Below are 20,882 nucleotides of genomic sequence, written 5' to 3'. Positions count from 1 at the left end.
CAAGATTGTCCAGATTCGAGACCGTCTCAAAGCTGCCCGAGATAGGCAGAAGAGTTACGCGGATCCAAACCGTAAAGATTTTCACTTCGAAGTAGGTGAAAAAGTGTTACTTAAAGTATCACCCTGGAAGGGGGTGATGCGTTTTGGTAAGAAAGGCAAACTAAGCCCGAGATACTTAGGACCTTTTGAGGTTATCGAGCGGGTCGGGTCAGTTGCCTATAAGTTGAACTTACCAGAAGAGCTCAATGGAATTCACAATGTGTTCCACATCTGCAATCTTAAGAAGTGCTTCGCTGATGAATCATTGGTGATACCTCATACAGATGTGCATATAGACGAGAGCTTGAAGTTTGTGGAGAAGCCTTTGTCGATTGAAGACCGACAGGTGAAAAAGCTTCGAAGAAAGCATGTACCTATAGTTAAGGTTAAATGGGATGCCCGGAGAGGTCCCGAATTCACGTGGGAAGTTGAATCCACGATGAAAGAGAAATACCCTTATTTGTTTGAGTAAATCTCGGGCCAAGATTTATTTTAAGGGGGTGAGGATGTAACACCTCGAATTTTTGTGCCCAATAAATAAATGACACGTGTCGAATACGACAAAAATAATATAAAACCCGGATTTAATTAGGATATGTGGTAGGATTTTCGAATGTGTCGACATGTTAATTCTATACCTCTGAGCGACTTCAACATTATGAATCCCAAGACCCTAAGCAAAATTAATAAGCATCTAATATATATCTTAATCCGGTAATTACTAGTAATCAAAAGTGTCCAAGTTGCTAATATTGGATCTTAAAGATAATAATACAATCTAAATAATTGCTCATGACCCCCATACTTGCCCCAATGAATAATACATGATGGAGTAGACATAACTGGTGCAAGCATGGGATAAAAAGGACCTCCATCTGACTTATTCCGGATTCAAAATCATGTATAACAAGTTGACCATTCAAACCTTGAAAGGTTGAATTTTTTTTTGCCTCTGCTAAGCGTTTACGGACCGTAAGGGTCATGCCTTACGGACCGTAAGGGGGTGAAAGGGTAAAACATTTCCCGCTACAGGCTTACGGACCGCAAGGCCCATGCCATACGGTCCGTAAGCGATGCCCAGCGACAGAAAGTTGGCTGTTGGCTGTTGTAAACGGTAAATCATTAATGTTAAGATCTTCCAAGAGATATGGGCGACCCCTAATCATCTCCTAACACTTTAGGACAGTTGTTGATCATCTAGAACCCATTTTAGGCCTTGTTGTCATGATCACAATGGATCAAAGTGCCTATAAAAGGCCTCATTGTGCACCAAGTTTTCCTCACACCTTGTTCTGCCTTCATTGATCATTTATGGAGCTCAACATTCCTCTCAAGTGTTCTCTAATCAAGCTTAGGACTTCAGTAAGTATTCAAGTCCTTTCTAAATTGAATTTAGCTTAGTTATTTAGCTAGAAATCAAACCGTCGTAATTACGGTTTGACTTCGAGATTAGTTTGCAATGGCTCAGTCATATCTCAAATTGAAAGTAGTTATAAGTTGGTATCTATGTGGGTAATAAACCCTTAAAAGGGTTCCCCCTGATCACCACTCTAACTAGTTCAAATAACGAGTCAAACATGCTTAGAAAAAGTCAACAGAAAGCTATTTTGCGATTTTACATATAATCTGTAATGTAGAGGGTATGCAACCTGTTTGAACACTCATAAAACATGATAATAAGTATATTAACACGTCTAAGCTTGTTTGATCCGGCCATTTGCTATATTGACCCGGTTCGGAGCCGAAAGTCGCAAAAGTTTGACTTTTGCTTTGACTTCAGTTCTGACCCATTTTAGTGCAATGTAGATATGCCTTAGGACTCTCTTAGGACCAGGTTACATGATGGTATCACCCTCTGTGACCGGTTCGTCGTTTGTCCGAGTCTTTTACGCGTTTCCGTTAATTGCTTAAAAGTTGACCGTAACGCCCTTTTTAAATTAAAACGAGAATTTCGGACATGTGAAGGAATCATAACCTTAGTTACTGATTTCTAAACATGTCCCTAAAATTTCATGTCAATCCGAGGTCCAGAATAAGAGTTATTGTAAATAGCGCAAATTACGGAACTTTAGAAATTTAATAGCGCAATTAGCATAACGCCTATCTAAACCCAGATTTCGACACCAAACCTTTTTCTCACTGTTGTAAAATAATATTTTGGGATTATTAAAGATTTTTAATTATTTTTAACCTGCTCATAACCTGCGGTTATGGCTACGGTTCGGTAAATACCGAATATGCCCTTTTCGGCCATAACTTGAGTTCTATAAGGTCTTTTGACCCGATTCCAGTTGCTACTGATTTTAAATAATAAATAAAGTATTTTAGACTTTATAAACTGTTCGGGAAACTCAGATTTCCTGTAGAACTCTAAAAACCTCCTTTTTAATCTTTAAAAAGACCTAAATGCCCCTATGGGGCATAATATCAACTTAAACTCGTTACGGGCATTATGGAAGGTATCCTACTGATACCACAACCTCTTTAAAGTATATTGACCTAGGAAAACAGTGTAGGACTCTTACGGTTACCCGTTGCGCCTTTTGCGCGCACGGTTCGGCTTATGTAACTAGTTTACATAAATTAGCCGATACGGGCCAAACCATATTGTTTTGACCCCAAAATCCAGAATGTGAATATTAAACCCATATAAAACAAGCCTTCAAACTTGTTGGGTCAGAACCACATTCCATTCTCGGTTTTCGCCTTTCATGCGATTAAACCGTATCTATCCTTTGAAACTGACTGGTCTAGGCTACGGCTAATATAAAGACCCGTTAGGATTCTAATAGGTTATTTTAAAAACCTTCGTTCCAGAATAGGAGCCCAGTAAAAGATATCTGTGATCTAATCAATTAAGGACTATACTTGCAAAGGTAAATACTTTTAACTTATTTTCCGTTATACGGGCTTGGGATACGGTATCTAAAATACCGCTTGGTCGGGCAATTGACCCCAACTCATTTGTAGTTGGGTATTATCAATGTGACACGTTTAAAAACTTGTTTTGTTGGCTTAACGCCTTTGGGGGCTTAATGACCATGTCCCGGATATCCTTGGCATCATTTTACGAAATGGCCACGACCTCGACATCCGGGTGTAGGCGTACACCCGGCATTGTGTCTATACTAATTAAAGGTGTAGCCGTTGGTTTACCCACCTCGGTTTTACGCTATGTGGTGTGTCTATTAAACTTTAACCCGGCACGACCCGGGCGACCGAACGCATAGCAAGCATGTAATTCTTTACAAGATTTAATTATAAATTATCCCAAGTTATAAAAGAGTTTGTGCCTTGTGCATTCAAATCAATTTTAATAAACATTTTACAAAAGCGTCGGTTGAATGTATTTACCAGTGTAAACTGACGTATTTTCCCAAAAAGATTAATTGCAGGTACCAAACGTAATCGGCTGGCTATAGCTCCTTAGCATCTTAAAGAGTCTCGCATGCTTTTAATGCCTTGTCTGTTGAACAATAATTTTTATTATTTTGATCCCCCCTGTGGATACCATTCGACTATTTGTGATACATTCGATATTACAATCAATAGTTGAATTATAATTATCTTTATGCTTCCGCTATGCATTCATATAATTGTGTGGTTTGACTATATTGTTGCCAACTACGTCACGGTAATCCCCCACCGGGCCCACCGGTGAGACACGTGGAAATCGGGGTGTGACATTTTAACACTTTAGTCAAGTTTTAAATTTATAAAACACGATATTTTACTAACACTAAACACACATATGGGCAAGTGCACTCATCGTGAGCGTAGTATAGCGTTGGTAAGATACCGAGGTCGTCCAAGGACACAAGAGCTTTTAGTACCGGTTTATCCTCAAATTCTAATCAAATCAAAAGTTTGAGAAAAAGTTTTAAACATGAAAATAAAGACAAAATGCTGAAAAATAAAAATAAAAATAAAAACAGATAGAAAAGATGAATCACTTGGATCCGACTCGCCTTTAGTGTAGCCTTTGATGATTTCCGCACTTTTGCACTTTTTAAGAGATTATCTTAGTTATAGTAGTAGGACCCTCTTTTGAAGATGACGTTACCCTCAACCCAGTAGTTTGAGGCAGCAAGGATACAATCCTAAAGGGTCGGAATATTGAAAGATAATTAATTAAGTTATTAATGCGTAATGTGGTAGGCCCCTCTTTTGAAGGTGACGTTACCCTCGGCTAAGTGGTTTGAGTCAGCAGGGATACAATCCCAAGTAGCCGGATTAATGTATTAATAGTAGTTTACATATGAGGGGATCAAGCCATTCGCACCCCCGCCATCCAATACTAGTGGATATTGAAGGAGGTCCTAGTAAGCTTGACCCAGGTCCTTGCAGGATCTATACACTGAACAAGGCAAGAACCTTACCAAACCATTCCCTTAACCCCCGACCAGGTAGCCAACATATCTCTATATAGACCATAGAGATATGAATGGTGTAAATCTTTTATTTTATATAGACAGTAAAATAACGCCAAGACACCACGGACAAATGATAAGGAAGTTTCACCTTCAACATAAGAAACTAGTTATTAAAGTCATTAATACAAAACCAAATAAAAAGTGCGAAAAGATTAAAAATCAAAAGTATTACACTAAATGCTTGTCTTCACCAAGTGATGTAAGAGACTTAGGCAAACATGGCCTTTGATTGTCAAGAACTCTTACTATCAATCTTGGATCTCGAGACTACTACACACACTCTATGATGGATGATGGATGATGGTGGTGGATGTGGGTTGTAGTGGTGGTGGAGTGTGGGTGAAGTGGGAGAGAAGTGGCTTGCCAAGGGATGCCTTTGAAGTGAAGCAAACACCTCTATTTATAGCCTGCACAGAATCCCTGACATGGCCCCGTGTCCATCCTTATTCTCTTTCTTCATTAATTGCAATTTGTCTGCATTAGCTCCACACTCCCCCGTGTCCGCTGGACACAGCCCCGTGTGCAGAAGCGTATCTGTACTATCACGATTTGCTTGGATTCTGCGAATCTTAGCGTTGACCACGACCCTTGTTGAGCTGGGAACGCCCCCATGTCGGGAATAGAAGCTTCTATTGCTTTGTCCTTTCTGCAGACACCTGGCCACGCCCCTGTGTCCGCTGGGCACGGGGCCGTGGCCAGCCTTCTATTTTCTTGTTTTTGCTTGGGAAGATGCTGTCGAGGGGTCGGGCATGCTACGTTTGTTCCTTTTCTTGTATTTATGTTAGATTTTGCTGCATATTTGTTCTTTTTGTTCATTTACGCTCATTTAATCCTGAAAATACAAAAGGAAGACAAAAGTACACTTTTTCCAACATTAGTACTAAAAAGGGTTAGTTTTATTCCTCATTTGATGTAATTTATATGTTGCATTTTACACACATCAACTTGCCCTACCACCCTTAGCAACGATAGTAAAATAGTTTGGACTCAGCACCTGATTACTCAGGGGTTGTAAGGATTTCTTACTAACCTTACGTGCGTGCTCACTACGGTGAACACGTATCGTGCATACCATACCACGCAGTCATGTTGGTTAGCTTATATCATTGTCGATAGCTTACTTGATTCATCTCTCTACGTGTTACATGCTGGTTATGCGTATACGCTTTATTACTATACTTATGCTAAACTTGTATGCTCACCTTTACATTATTGTATTGACTTTTATTTTAACGTATGTGACAGGCTGATGGATTACTGCTGGAAATGGTTTAGATTCCCAAAAACCCGCCTAAATTTAATTGCAAGTTTTGTTACGACTTGTTTTGTTGCTTGAGAAACTACTGAAACTCGTTTCGATTTTTGTGAGAATATTTGTTTGATTGTAAGGGAAATTGAACCTTATTAAATATTGTCATAATTAGTCATTATAGATTCTCTCGAGCAACCTATTCGCATCATGCCACATCCCGATGATTCCGCCATCGGTTGGGGTGTGACAACATCCATTCCCAAACAACTAGGTTGGACTTTGGAGATGACACGCCGCGATTGATATAACGACCGTCAGACCTCACATCTTGCCGACAACGTCTGAAGTAAGGAGATGAAGGGTATGGTTCATCGTCCACCGGTGACAGGAATTCCTCACCTGGGCCAGTTTCGTACCCTTCAGCCCAGCTAGGTACGACTTGTTTGGGCGGAGGTTTGTGGGTGAAGAGTTTGTGTTGAAGTTTGTTTGACTCCCCCAAGTCGTAGACGATCAAATTGAAGTTGAGCCATAATGTAGTCATACACCAAGTTTAACTCCTCATCTGTCGGAGGATTTGGATCATCAGACTCAGACTCTTCCTGAGGTGGTGGGTTTGAAGGCGAGGAGGGTAGACTACCGCATGTGAAATGAAAGGTTTGCGAGATGAGGATTTAAACGGAGTGATCGCCTAGGCCTTGGATGGTAGACAGCCACCAGTGTAGGGTTTGACGGAGCAGTGTTAGAACGTCGACGAGACGATCGTCTGATGTTCGATGGTCCGGCTGCACCACTTGATTATAACCGCCACCCGTATCTTCGAATTAGTTTATGATTTGCAGTGAATTGTGAAGTGAGATGTGCAAATATGGAGAAAAGATGTTATATTTATAGGGACGGGAAAAAGCCGCTTGAAACGAGCTGTTGGAAAAAAAGTAACTAGAACAATAACCATTTGAAAAAAAAGAGCTGTTGGAACAATAACCGTTTGGAAACAATAGTCGTTAGAACAGTAACCATCTGAAAATAATAAACAAATAATATAAACATTTTTATTAACAAATATTTAAATTTAATAAATAATTATTGCTATAAAATATATAAATGAAAAATATATTCTATTAACATAAGAATTAAATGTTATTTTAGTCCCTGTGGTTTGGGCCATTTTGCTAGTTTAGTCCAAATGTTTCATTTTTCGCCTGTAGGTCCAAAAGGGTTTCACCGTTGCCATTTTAGTCCATTGGGTTAACTTCATCCATTTTTTCTGTTAATGACAAGGGTAATTCGGTCATTTTATATGTAATTATGTTAACTTGAAAGGTAATCCGGCCATCTAAAATGACCGAATTGCCCTCTCGTTAACAGAAATAATGGATGAAGTTAACCCAGTGGACTAAAATGGCAACGGTGAAACCTTTTTGGACACATAGGTGAAAAATGAAACCTTTGGACTAAACTGGCAAACTGACCCAAACCACATGGACTAAAATAGTATTTAACTCTAACATAAAAGAATACGATTATTATTTATTGATTTACAAATGGAATATATACATTATAAATAGTTTAAATAAAATGAAAAGTAGGTGATGATGTGGAAGTTTGAAATGGTTTAGTGTTGTGGGAAAAATGAAGTTTGAAATGATGGTGGTTTGGAATGATGTAGCATACTAATTAGACAATTTAGATTTGGGTAAATTACTTTTTGAGTCCCTGTGTTTTAGGTGTTTTAACCAGTTGAGTCCAAAATCAAAATGTTTAACGCACTGAGTCCCTATAGCCACTTTTCTTAACCTTTTGAGTCCAAATTTCTAACTCTGTTTAATTTTTTTGTAAGTTTTTCATTAAAAGACTAAAATACCCCTGTAATATATTATTATTATAAAAAAAAGTAAATAAATACACCTACACACACAAACCACTTTCCCTCTGTATGTTTTCTCTCATTACCTTCCTTCATCTTCACCACCTATGCACCACCTCACCACAACCGCAAATCACTTTCATTAAATTGATTTTAGATCTAACACATGCATTTGAACCCTAATCCCCAAATTGATTTCAGATCTAAGAAAAATTGCAATCTGTTCCCAAATTAAGCATAATTGAGTTTTCACCAATGGAGTTTTCAAGCTGTGAGGTACTCATCGGTCGAATTTTTCGGAGCTGAGACACGTAACAGCCATGAGACATCACCAATGGAGTTTTCAAGCTGTGAGGACATTTTTCTGAAGGTTGCTGCAGGGATGATGGTGAAGACTCGCTTGACGAGGTCGTTGTTGCGGCATTTGAGGATTAAGGTGTAACACCACGTAAAAACGTGTCCAATTATGTAAAGACACGTGTCCTAAACTCTAAATATGTGAAAGATTGAGTTTGAAGGACTAAAGTTGACAAACGATGAAAATATGAAACCAAAGGGACTAAAAGTGTCAACATGCCAAACTTGTGCCTCTGAATGACCATACACGAAGAATATATTCTTAAACGAGTAATAATTTGGATATAAGAAGCCGTTTATGAAAATAATCGAAATATTATAAACTACAGGGATTAAACGTGTCAACATGTTAATTCTTACCTCTGAGTGACCTTTTAACGAACCAGAGGCTTCGCAATATTCAAATATACTCTCAAGAATAAGTGATATCAGTTTCACGTGGTTTCGAGATCGTTATGCAAGTTTTCAAGAACTCGGGCTAAAAGTGTCAATGTTTAGAAACTTATGTTTACGGTGATCGTTTAACGAAACCGGGCCTAACGGAGTTTGGTTATACTCCTATGATCCTCTACAAACTAACTATAAGGGCCTCTTATGCCAGAAATGAAGTTAAATAAAGTTACCTTGTCGTGGCCCGCGTAGACTCCCCTTAAGTCCTACGCGGCCCGCGACAGACTGCCCAGCGCAGAAAAATGTTGCCAGCTGCAGGTTTCAGCACAGAACTGACTTAAACTGTAAGACCCATCTTAAAATGACCGAAATAATAATATATAACACGCATTTAGTACTAAAATTCGAGTTTACAAAAACTTTCTTAGTTTTAAGATCATACTTGATCGTAATATTCAAGTCATCATCCTACTAGATAAACTTTCAAAACACGATTTCAAGTGTTTACATATTACTAAAACAAAATAGATCAAATGCGGAAGCTTTATTTAGTGCGTTCGGTTCTTGAGAGTCGCTTGATCGCCATCCGGATTATGTCCATCTTCACCTACGGTCAAAACCATGTAAAAGATTAGTTTTGACACTTTAACATCAAGTATAAAGAAGTTTAATGATTAAACAATGAGAAACAACAAGAATTCCACGAATCTGGGGTGATCGCGTCGCGCGACGGAGGCTGGCCAAGCCGTTGCGGCCCGCCACCGCCATCGCGTCGCGCGACGGTGAATGTGTTTAACCGTGGCGTAGCGCCACCATGTATTTTTGACAGAAGGTTTGTTTGCTGGAGTTGTATATCAGCCCAACATCACATTTTCACATATAGAACTTTAAACTATCATAACTTTTGACTCGGGCGTCCGTTTTAGCCGATTCTTTTTCCTACGCGACCGTAATTTAATTACGGACGCGTTTATCGACACAATTCTCATAAAATTTCGTTTCAAGAACAATTGTCCTATAATTCGGCTCCTTGTTTATTCGACTCGTTTGTCTACAAGTTTAACAACTTGTTTTATTGTCATCTCATGTCTACGACCAATTTACCCAATCTCGGGTTTTCCGACTATGACGTTTCGCTTCCCTCCCGAGGGTTGCTTACGCAATAATCGTCATGATTGTTTCAAGGATTTAAACATGTTTTTTAACACTATTTGACAAGCATAAATTCCAAACTTTAATTCCCATATCAAGGGCTCATTTTTTTTACAACGAATTTAGCGTGTCCGCTACACGGCTTACGCTTTGTTTATAACCAATCAACATGTGATGGTCATTGACTTCGACATTTTCAATTCAACTTGTTTTGACCCGTTTGGAAGCCGAGTGGAGACCACCATTTCAAAACATTCCAAACTCTATTTCTAACACATGATTTGACCCGTTTTATTTATCTATGGCACTTCGTCACTTCCGTGACTTAACGGGTTTCCTCTTTTGCCAAATTTCAATTTAACAAGCTAAAACTAACAATTAAACATAAAGTAACGAACCCATAAATCGCGTACCTTTAAAGCGCACCCTTCAAGCGCGTATCGCCTCCGGCTTGTCCGCTGGATGATCCGGATTCCTTACCTAAAGAGTTCCATTCGCAACTAATTTAGAACTCTTTTATAATTAATAACGGACAATTCATTATGATATTTAAATCAGCGTTTTTGTCCGACCTTTAACGTTGTATTCCTCACTTAGGCGTTTTAACAAACACCTAGCGGGTCAGATTTTACATAATCATTACTAGGTTCTTGACATGTTATCTCCATCTACATTCACTTCAATTAGGCAATTTACACAAATTTTCAACATCAATAATACTGAATTTAACACATAAATTCAGTTTTCACTAGAATAGTAATCATAATCTTAGTATTTATCTAGTTTCTACAATTTCATTAATCACCTAAAATGGTGATTACAATTTCACAAGTATCATGCAAGATTTTTAACAAGAATTCATCTAGGGTTCATCCCTAGACATCATACTACATCTAATTTCACCTGTACAATATATATTCAAGCTTAATTTTGATTTTCTCAATTAACCTAAAATTGAACATGAATCAAAATACCAAAATTTTGCATACCTTTTGATCCCTGCAACGAGGTGATCACTAATTCGTGTTTGAAATTTGATTTAGAGCAGATTAAGGGCTTCAATTCGCGAGTTTTATGTGAAAATTAGGGTTTGGAGGAAACCCCTGGTCGCCCCTTTCTTCTGTACGATCAAAACACACACACATGTGTGTGTTTGGTGTGTTAATTGTTGTTTTAAGCATTCATGTTTCAGTTTTTTACCAATTCGGTCCTTCAACTTTTATCTAACTTAGAATGTAAGTGTTTTAACCTTATTGTAAGTCACTTCTAGACTCGTAACTAACTGGGTTATAATTTCCTAGTTAGTTGATTCTTGTTTAATTAATACGTTATAAAAAAATATAAAGTTTTATATTTTTGGGGTGTTACAAGTCCACCCCCCTTAAAAAGGGTTTCGTCCCCGAAACCGAATTACGTACCAAATAATGTAGGGTAGAGTCGTTGCATCTCCTCTTCGGATTCCCATGTGGTACCTGAACCCTTCTTGTGTTCCCATTTAACCTTTACTTGATTGATCTCTTTGTTCCTTAATATTTTCACCTTACGATCCAAAATCGCAATGGGCTTCAATACATAGTTAAGGCTATCATCCACCTCGATGTCATCATAGTGGATATAAGTTGTTTCGTCCGCTAGACATTTCTGAAGATGTGACACATGAAATGTGATATGAATTCTGCTTAATTCCTCCAGTAGTTCAAGGCGGTATGCTACCTTTCCTACTCGTTCGACAATTGTAAACGGCCCAATAAATCTTGGGCTTAATTTTCCTCTCTTTCTAAACCAGATAACCCCCTTCCATGGGGATACCTTAAGCATGACCTTGTCGATCGGTCTCCTCCTTTTGTCCCCATACGACTTTTGTCTATCTTGAGCCGCTTTCAAGTGTGCCCGAACCACATCAATCTTTTCATTAGTGGCTCGAACTATGTCTTTATGGGCGAGTTCACGTGGACCCACCTCACCCCAACACACTGGGGTCCGACATTTCCTACCGTAAAGCATTTCATACGTTGCCATCCCGATACTAGCATGGTAGCTGTTATTATATGAAAATTCGACTAATGGTAGATAAACATCCCAACTACCTCGGAAGTCAATAATACATGCCTGTAGCATGTCTTACAACGTTTGTATTGTTCTTTCACTCTGTCCATCCGTCGATGGTACGTAGTGCTAAGGAACAATTTTGTTCCCATTTGCTCTTGGAAATCTCGCCAAAAATTTGAAGTGAATCGGGTATCCCTATCGGACACGATGGATACCGGTACTCCGTGGCGTGCCACTATCTCATTAGTGTAAACCTCCGACATCTTTTCTGACGTGTAAGTCTCACGTATCAGGATAAAGTGGGCACTCTTTGTCTGTCTATCAACAACTACCCATATTGCATCAAATCCGCGGTTCGTCCTTGGTAGTTTGGTTAACAGGTCCATTGTAATGTGTTCCCATTTCCCAAACCGAAATTTCCAACGATTGGAGTTACCGTATGGTTTTTGGTGCTCTGCCTTGACTTGTAGATATGTCAAGCATTTCTCCACATATTTTACTACATCTCTTTTCATTCCGGGCCACCAATAGTTTTGTTTCAAGTCGTTATACATCTTGGTCGCTCCCAGATGAATTGAATAACGGGATTTGTGAGCTTCATCAAGTAGAAACTTTTTAACTCCACATGTGTTAGGAACCCAAATTCTATTGAAACGTGTTTTCAAACCTTGGTTGCCTTCCTCGAGATCCTTAAATTGGCCAACAATTCTTTCCTTTTTCCAATTTTCCACCTTCGCTGCTTTAACTTGTGCATCTCGGATTCGTTCTAGTAAGCCCGAGGTCACAATAAGCTGCATTGACTGTACCCGTATTGGGGCATAGTCTGCCTTTTGGCTCAACGCATCCACCACTACATTGGCCTTCCCGGGGGGTAGTGTATTTCACAATCGTAGTCCTTGACCGTTTCCAACCATAGCCTCTGCCTCATGTTTAATTCCTTCTGATCGAAGAAATATTTCAAACTTTTATGGTCAGTAAAGATAGTACATTTTACCCCATATAAGTAATGCCTCCATATTTTAAGGCAAATACCACTGCTGCCAGCTCTAGGTCATGAGTCGGGTACTTCTTTTCATGGATCTTCAGTTGCCTCGAAGCATAGGCTATGACCTTGCCTCGTTGCATTAAAACACATCCGAGCCCCGAATGTGACGCATCCGAATAAACACCATCTCGTCAACTCCTTTCGGTAACGTTAACACCGGAGCGTGAGTTAACTTTTCTTTGAGTGTTTGGAAGGCTTTCTCTTATTCGATGCCCCATACAAATATTTCCTCCTTGCGAGTCAATTTGGTCAATGGTAAGGCAATTTTGGAGAAATCTTGTATGAATCTCCGATAATATCCCGCGAGCCCTAAAAAGCTTCGGATTTCTGAGGGATTCTTTGGAGTGTTCCATGTTGACACGGCTTCTACTTTTGACGGATCCACTAGTACCCCGTCGGCACTAATGATATGCCCGAGAAACTGCACCTCTCGTAACCAGAAAGCGCACTTTGAGAATTTTGCATACAGCTTTTCTCGTCTGAGTGTCTCTAACACTTCTTGCAAATGATACAGATGCTCAGCTTCATTCTTCGAATATACTAATATGTCATCGATAAATACGATTACCGATCTATCCAGCATAGGTTTGCAAACCCGGTTCATGAGGTCCATGAAAGCCGCGGGTGCATTGGTCAACCCAAAGGGCATTACGAGGAACTCATAATGCCCGTACCGCGTACGAAAGGTCGTCTTTGGTACATCTTCCTCCTTGACTTTCAACTGGTGGTAACCCGATCTGAGATCAATCTTTGAGAACCAACTCGCTCCTTGTAGCTGGTCAAACAAGTCCTCAATTCTTAGAAGTGGGTATCGATTTTTCACCGTGAGTTTGTTTAACTCTCGGTAGTCGATACACATGCGCATACTGCCGTCCTTCTTTTTCACGAATAGTACTGGTGCGCCCCATGGGGATACACTCGGTTGGATAAACCCTTTGTCGGGCAGTTCTTGGATCTGAGACATCAATTCTTGTAGCTCCGACGACGCGAGTCGATACGGTGCTTTAGCCACAGGTTTTGCACCCGGAATCAATTCGATTCCGAATTCTACCTCCCGTTCTGGTGGTATTCCTGGTAAATCTTCCGGGAACACATCTTCATAATCACGTACCACTGGTACGTCTCTGATTTTTGGGGATTCTTTCTCCGACTCACTTGCGTATACTATATATGCTTTGCATCCATGTTTCATAAGTCTATGAGCCTCTAGCATTGTACATACCACCGGGTTACCCCCTTTTTCACCGTATATGGTAACGTGCTTTCCACTAGTAGACGTCAGTTTTATCTCCTTCCGGAAGCATGCCACCTTCTCGTGGTATCTGGACAACCAATCCATACCCACGATCACTTGAAATTCTCCCATCAACATCGGGATCAACTCTATTGTGTACTCTTCGTCATCGATGCTCAATTTACAATTCTGACAAACATCACAAACAATAAAACTCTTGTTAATACCTATCTCTACTTCTAAAGGCATAGGTAATTTTGTTAGAACAAATGAAGGATGTCGAATAAACCCATATGAAATAAAGGATTTATTCGCACCCGTATCGAATAATACACATGCAGGAATCAAGTTTACAGCAAATATACCTGAAACCACTTTGGGTTCTACTTTTGATTCTGCGGAAGTCAGGTGAAAAGATCTAGTCTTTGCCTTCGGGGCTTCACCTTTCGTGTCTTGCCCGTCTTTCTTTCCCACTAGGTCAGGGCATTCCGACTTCTTGTGACCCGGTCGATAGCAATTGTAGAAAACCGTCACTTTTTCCGGGCATGATGAAGCCATATGCCTCGTTTTCCGACATATGGGGTAAGGTTTATCCTTGAAGCGACACTCGCCCTTATGACCCTTTCCGCAGATTTTGCAACTTGGCGACCCGCCTTTTGTATCCGATTTCTTTGTTGTTTCATTCCTCCGTGCTTTCTTAGTAGGGCTTGGATTAACATCATGTGCCCTTTGTTCGCCCCGTTCGACTTGCTTTTTCAGTTCAATTTCCCGTTCCCGAGCAACATTTATGAGCTCGGTAAGGGTTTCATATTTTGAAGGAATCATAAACTCCCTGTACTCGACGCTCAACATGTTGTAGTAGTAATATATCTTCTGTTCTTCATTTGTCACCAACTCATCACAAAACTTCATCTTATCCATAAACATTCCCGTGATTTTGTCTATGGACTCACCCTTGTGCCTAAGCTGCATGAACTCTTCTTTGATTCGGTTAATGACCGCTTTGGGACTATGATGTTTAAGAAACGGCGTCTTAAATTCATCCCATGGCATAGCCTTAGCCGCATCACTTCCAATTTCTTTCTTCTTGTTATCCCACCAGTCTTTCGCTTGACCCCTTAATTAACCCGTACCATAGGCAACGTAGTCATCTGTATCACAATGGGTCCTTTCAAACACTCCCTCGATGTCGCTTAGCCATCGTTGGCATACTATTCGGTCAGCCTCCCCGTTATAAACTGGCATTTTACACGCCATGAACTCTTTATATGAACAAGGCTTTCGTCCTCTAGACTTTTCCTTCGCTAAATTGGCATTATCTTCCAATTTCTTGATTCTCTCATCCACTACCGATAGTACCGTGTTTTGGATGTTATCGATGAAACCGGACAAACTATTTTCGATTGCCTTTCCAACTTCCTCGACAATCACTTCTCTCATTTGCTCAGTGACTCTTGGCACCACATCGTCGTTACCTCCATCCGTTATCTTTAATACTGAAATGTTTACATTAACCATTAAACATTTCATTTATAACACATGATTTACTTGCTTCAGTTTAATCAAGTCCGTAACTTGCTCTAACCGTTCTTGTTTAATGCACATCCCGTGTTTGAGTGTGTTAACACACTCTTTTCGTGCATGTCAGTTCATGTTTCATTTCTATATTTACTAAGTCTACTTAAAACAGTTAACTCTTACCAGATGTTTGATCAAGCTTGAACCGAACACACTTTATTGACAACCTTGAGCTCTGATTACCAACTTGTAAGACCCATCTTAAAATGACCGAAATAATAATATATAACACGCATTTAGTACTAAAATTCGAGTTTACAAAAACTTTCTTAGTTTTAAGATCATACTTGATTGTAATATTCAAGTCATCATCCTACTAGATAAACTTTCAAAATATGATTTCAAGTGTTTACATATTACTAAAACAAAATAGATCAAATGCGGAAGCTTTGTTTAGTGCGTTCGGTTCTTGAGAGTCGCTTGATCGCCATCCGGATTATGCCCATCTTCACCTACGGTCAAAACCATGTAAAAGTTTGGTTTTGACACTTTAACATCAAGTATAAACAAGTTTAATGATTAAACAATGAGAAACAACAAGAATTCCATGAATCTGGGGTGGTCGCGTCGCGCGACGGAGGCTGGCCAAGCCGTCGCGTCGCGGCCCGCCACCGCCGTCGCGTCGCGCGACGGTGAATGTGTTTCGCCGTGGCGTAGCGCCACCATGTATTTTTGACAGAAACTTTGTTTGATGGAGCTATATATCAGCCCAGCATCACATTTTCACATATAGAACTTTAAACTATCATAACTTTTGACTCGAGCGTCCGTTTTAGCCGATTTTTTTCCTACGCGACCGTAATTTAATTACGGACGCGTTTATCGACACAATTCTCATAAAATTTCGTTTTAAGAACAATTGGCCCATAATTCGGCTCCTTGTTTATTCGACCCGTTTGTCTACAAGTTTAACAACTTGTTTTATTGTCATCTCAAGTCTACGACCAATTTACCCAATCTCGGGCTTTCCGACTATGACGTTTCGCTTCCCTCCCGAGGGTTGCTTACGCAATAATCGTCATGATTGTTTCAAGGATTTAAACATGCTTTTTAACACTATTTGACAAGCATAAATTCCAAACTTTAATTCCCATATCAAGGGCTCAATTTTTTGCAACGAGTTTAGCGTGTCCGCTACACGGCTTACGCTTTGTTTATAACCAATCAACATGTGATGGTCATTGACTTCAACATTTACAATTCAACTTGTTTTGACCCGTTTGGATTCCGAGTGGAGACCACCATTTCAAAACATTCCAAACCCTATTTCTAACACATGATTTGACCCGTTTTATTTATCTATGGCACTTCGTCACTTCCATGACTTAACGGGTTTCCTCTTTTGCCAAATTTCAATATAACAAGCTAAAACTAACAATTAAACATAATGTAACGAACCCATAAGTCGCGTACCTTTAAAGCGCACCCTTCAAGCGCGTATCGCCTCTGGCTTGTCCACTGGATGATCCGGATTCCTTACCTAAAGAGTTCCATTCGCAACTAATTTATAACTCTTTTATAATCAATAACGGACAATTCATTATGATATTTAAATCTGCGTTTTTGTCCGACCTTTAACGTTTTATTCCTCACTTAGGCGTTTTAACAAACACCTAGCGGGTCAGATTTTTACATAATCATTACTAGGTTCTTGACATGTTATTTCCATCTACATTCACTTCAATTAGGCAATTTACACAAATTTTCAACATCAATAATACTGAATTTAACACGTAAATTCAGTTTTCACTAGAATAGTAATCATAATCCTAGTATTTATCTAGTTTCTACAATTTCATTATTCACCTAAAATGGTGATTACAATTTCACAAGTATCATGCAAGATTTTTAACAAGAATTCATCTACGGTTCATCCTTAGACATCATACTACTTCTAACTTCATCTATACAACATATATTCAAGCTTAATTTTGATTTTCTCAATTAACCTAAAATTGAACATGAATTAAAATACCAAAATTTTGCATCCCTTTTGATCCCTGCAATGAGGTGATCACTAATTCGTGTTTGAAACTTGATTTAGAGCAGATTAAGGGCTTCAATTCGCGAGTTTTATGTGAAAATTAGGGTTTGGAGGAAACCCCTGGTCGCCCCTTTCTTCTATACGATCCAAACACACACATGTGTGTGTTTGGTGTGTTTATTGTTGTTTTAAGCATTCATGTTTCAGTTTTTTACCAATTCGGTCCTTCAACTTTTATCTAACTTAGAATGTAAGTGTTTTAACCTTATTGTAAGTCACTTCTAGACTCGTAACTAACTGGGTTATAATTTCCTAGTTAGTTGATTCTTGTTTAATTAATACTTTATAATAAAATATAAAGTTTTATATTTTTGGGGTGTTACATAATCACATCCAAACTGATACCAGGAGCTGGTTGTCGGATTTGTAATACCACTAGGACACCTGGGGTGATCCTAAACACTTCCAAAACACCTGCATTGATCTGAATTCAAGTCCTTCAAGTATAAATAGGCACTTATGTTGCCTTGTTCATTTGCACATTTCACTTGAATCATTCTCTATTCTCTCATATGGAGTTTCCTGGCCAAGAAGGGAGCTTGTTCTTGTAGAAAAGATAGCTAGGACCCCTTTGTAAGTGTCTTAGCCCCCTTCTTTAGTTCAGTTTTTGATTTAAAAAAAACTGAAAAGTCAAAGTTATCATAATCTGACTTTGACCTTCGATTTAAACTCAAATGGTCCAGCCACTGTTCGAAATGAATGTGGTTATGTGACCATAATTAGGTAGGTGATTAACCCTTAAAAAGGCACCTCCTAATTATTTCGTTTGCTTAGTTAATTGTCGGGTCAAACTGTTTAGTTAAAAAGTCAAACTGGACAGAATTATAAATAATGATTAGAACTAATAATACAGAGGTTATAAATTATATTTTAATACTCTAATAACTTAGTAATTATTATTAGAACATGTTCAAACAGGTTCAACCCGAAAATTCTGAGTTTAAGGTCGATTCGCAACCGAAAGTCGCAATCAAGGGTTGTACCTATAAATATTTCGTCTCCTGTAAACTGAGAGATTTCACGGGAGAAAAAGGGAGCAATCAACTGTATGAAGTGGTTGGATGAAATGGAAACTGTGATTGACATCAGTGGATGTGCTAAGGAAGACATCGTCAAGTTTGTATCTATGTCTTTCAAGGGCGACGCCCTAACATGGTGGAAAGCCTTGGTGCAATCCACTGGAAAGGTTACTCTGTATAACCTTTCATGGGATAAATTTGTTGAACTTGTGAAGGACACTTACTGTCCTCAACATGAAGTTGAAAGAATAGAGGCTGACTTCCTCATGCTGGTGATGAAGGATTTGGATTGCAGGTCTTATGTGACCAGTTTTAACTCAATGTCAAGACTTATGCCGTATTTGGTCACCCCAGAACCCAAACACATTGCGCGTTTTATCGGTGGTTTAACCCCAGAGGTTAAAGAAAATGTCAAGGCTTCTAAGCCTGCTACTTATAGATCTGATGTAGATCTATCTTTGTCACTTACTCTCGATGTTGTAAGGAGTAGGGCAAAGAAAACCACCGATGAAGGGAAAAGAAAGAGGGAGGAAGACCAATCCCATCATTCGAACAAAAAGAAGAAAGGGAACTCTGGTTCCAAGAAAGGGCAGTCATGTGACAAGCCCAGATGTAAGACATGTAACAAGAGGCACCTTGGAAAGTGCAACCAGGATCCACAAGCTAAACCTTGTGGAATCAGCAAGAAGAAAGGGCACAAGACTGTAGAGTGCCGAAACATCAAGGATGCGACCTCCTACGGTTGCAACGAAAACGGGCACATCAAGACTAATTGCCCTAAAATCTCCAAAAAGCCTGATGAGGCAAAGAAAACCAATGCAAGGGTCTTTCAGATGAACGCTAGGGAGGCGGTGAATGACGAGAATGTTATAACAGGTACCTTCCTCATTAATGATATTTATGCTAGAGTTTTATTTGATTCAGGTGCTGATAAGTCTTTTGTAGACCATAAGTTTAGTAAATTACTGAATCTGGCTATTAAAACTCTAGACATAAAATATGAGGTAGAGCTAGCAGATGGTACCTTAGAAATTGCTTCAACTCTTCTTGATGGATGCTTTATATCCATTAAGAATCATCCTATCCCGCTATCCCTCTTGCCAATGAAATTGGCTGGGTTTGATGTAGTTTTAGGCATGGATTAGTTGTCGCATAACTAAGCCCAAATTGCCTGCGATAAGAAGCTAGTTAACATCAAAACCCCTTCTGGTGAATCCGTCACTATTCAAGGAGATACACAATATGGTTTGCCCAACAATGTGTCTATTCTTAAGGCATCGAAGTGTCTGAAGAGCGGATGTGTCATCTACATGGCGCAAGTGACAGTAGATGATCCAAAACCCAAGATTGAAGATATTCCAATAATTTCGGAATACCCTGATGTCTTTCCTGATGAGTTACCTGGATTACCTCCTGAGAGGCAAGTTGAATTCAAGATAGACATTTTGCCAGGATCTGCACCAATTGCACGAGCTCCTTATCGTCTAGCGCCTACTGAAATGAAAGAGCTCAGGACTCAATTGGATGACTTACTGGAAAAGGGTTTCATACAACCCAGCTCTTCACCTTGGGGAGCTCTTATATTGTTTGTGAATAAGAAGGATGGATCAATGCATTTATGCATTGATTATCGTGAATTAAATAAGGTAACGATCAAGAATCGTTATCCATTACACAGGATTGACGACTTATTCGACTAACTTCAAGGAGCAAGCTTCTTCTCGAAGATTGATTTAAGATCTGGATATCATCAACTCAAGGTCTGAACTGAAGATGTACCTAAGACAGCATTCAGAACAAGATATGGCCATTATGAGTTTTTAGTGATGCCTTTCGGGCTCACTAATGCACCTGCAGCATTCATGGACCTCATGAATCAAGTCTGCAAGCCATACTTACACAAGTTTGTCATTGTTGTTGGATCGTCGTGTGACCTGAACGAGTCAATCAGAAGAGTTATACATCAATATCAAAGGCAGAATCAGTGATATCGACGTGATTACAGCTTGATTCTCCCTAATTATCTTCCTTTTATTGATTTCAAAGCTTTTACAGATCGTTTGACAAATCGGCAGCACCTCGGCTCTACAATCAGATCGTTACAAATGAACTAACCACTCAGCTATTTATAGTGTTGGTATTTCGTAGGAAATAGGCACAGGCTATTTCGTGCGAAATAACATTGATCTATTACGTGCGAAATAGCTTAACCCTATTTCGTGCGAAATAGCTCAATCACACACAAACCCTAATTTTGATCCTGCTGAGCACTGGTTTATCCTATCTAGACACACGACTCGATACAAGGCAAAGTTAACAGACATTTATGCACCAACAGACTCCCCTTGGATGTTGACGAAGTCTTTAGGATCGAGTCTTTGGTTGTCTTCGGTCTTGATCAACCTCTTCTCTTTTCCAATTTGTCC

General features: G+C 39.4%; 1 protein-coding gene across 1 annotated transcript; it reads left to right on the top strand.

Moving 5' to 3' along the window:
- The first annotated feature begins 18,503 nt into the window (after nt 1-18,503).
- Nucleotides 18,504-20,140, top strand: LOC110870402. The gene is made up of 2 exons (XM_035976090.1): nt 18,504-19,332; nt 20,103-20,140. The coding sequence occupies exons 1-2, from the start codon at nt 18,504-18,506 to the stop codon at nt 20,138-20,140; spliced, it is 867 nt and encodes a 288-aa protein (XP_035831983.1).
- The last annotated feature ends 742 nt before the right edge of the window (nt 20,141-20,882 follow it).

The sequence above is a fragment of the Helianthus annuus genome, chromosome 8, assembly GCF_002127325.2.
Source record: "Helianthus annuus cultivar XRQ/B chromosome 8, HanXRQr2.0-SUNRISE, whole genome shotgun sequence".
NCBI classification, from domain to species: Eukaryota; Viridiplantae; Streptophyta; class Magnoliopsida; order Asterales; family Asteraceae; genus Helianthus; species Helianthus annuus.
Note: the sequence above shows the minus strand (reverse complement) of the source record. Positions and strands in the feature narration are given on the sequence as shown.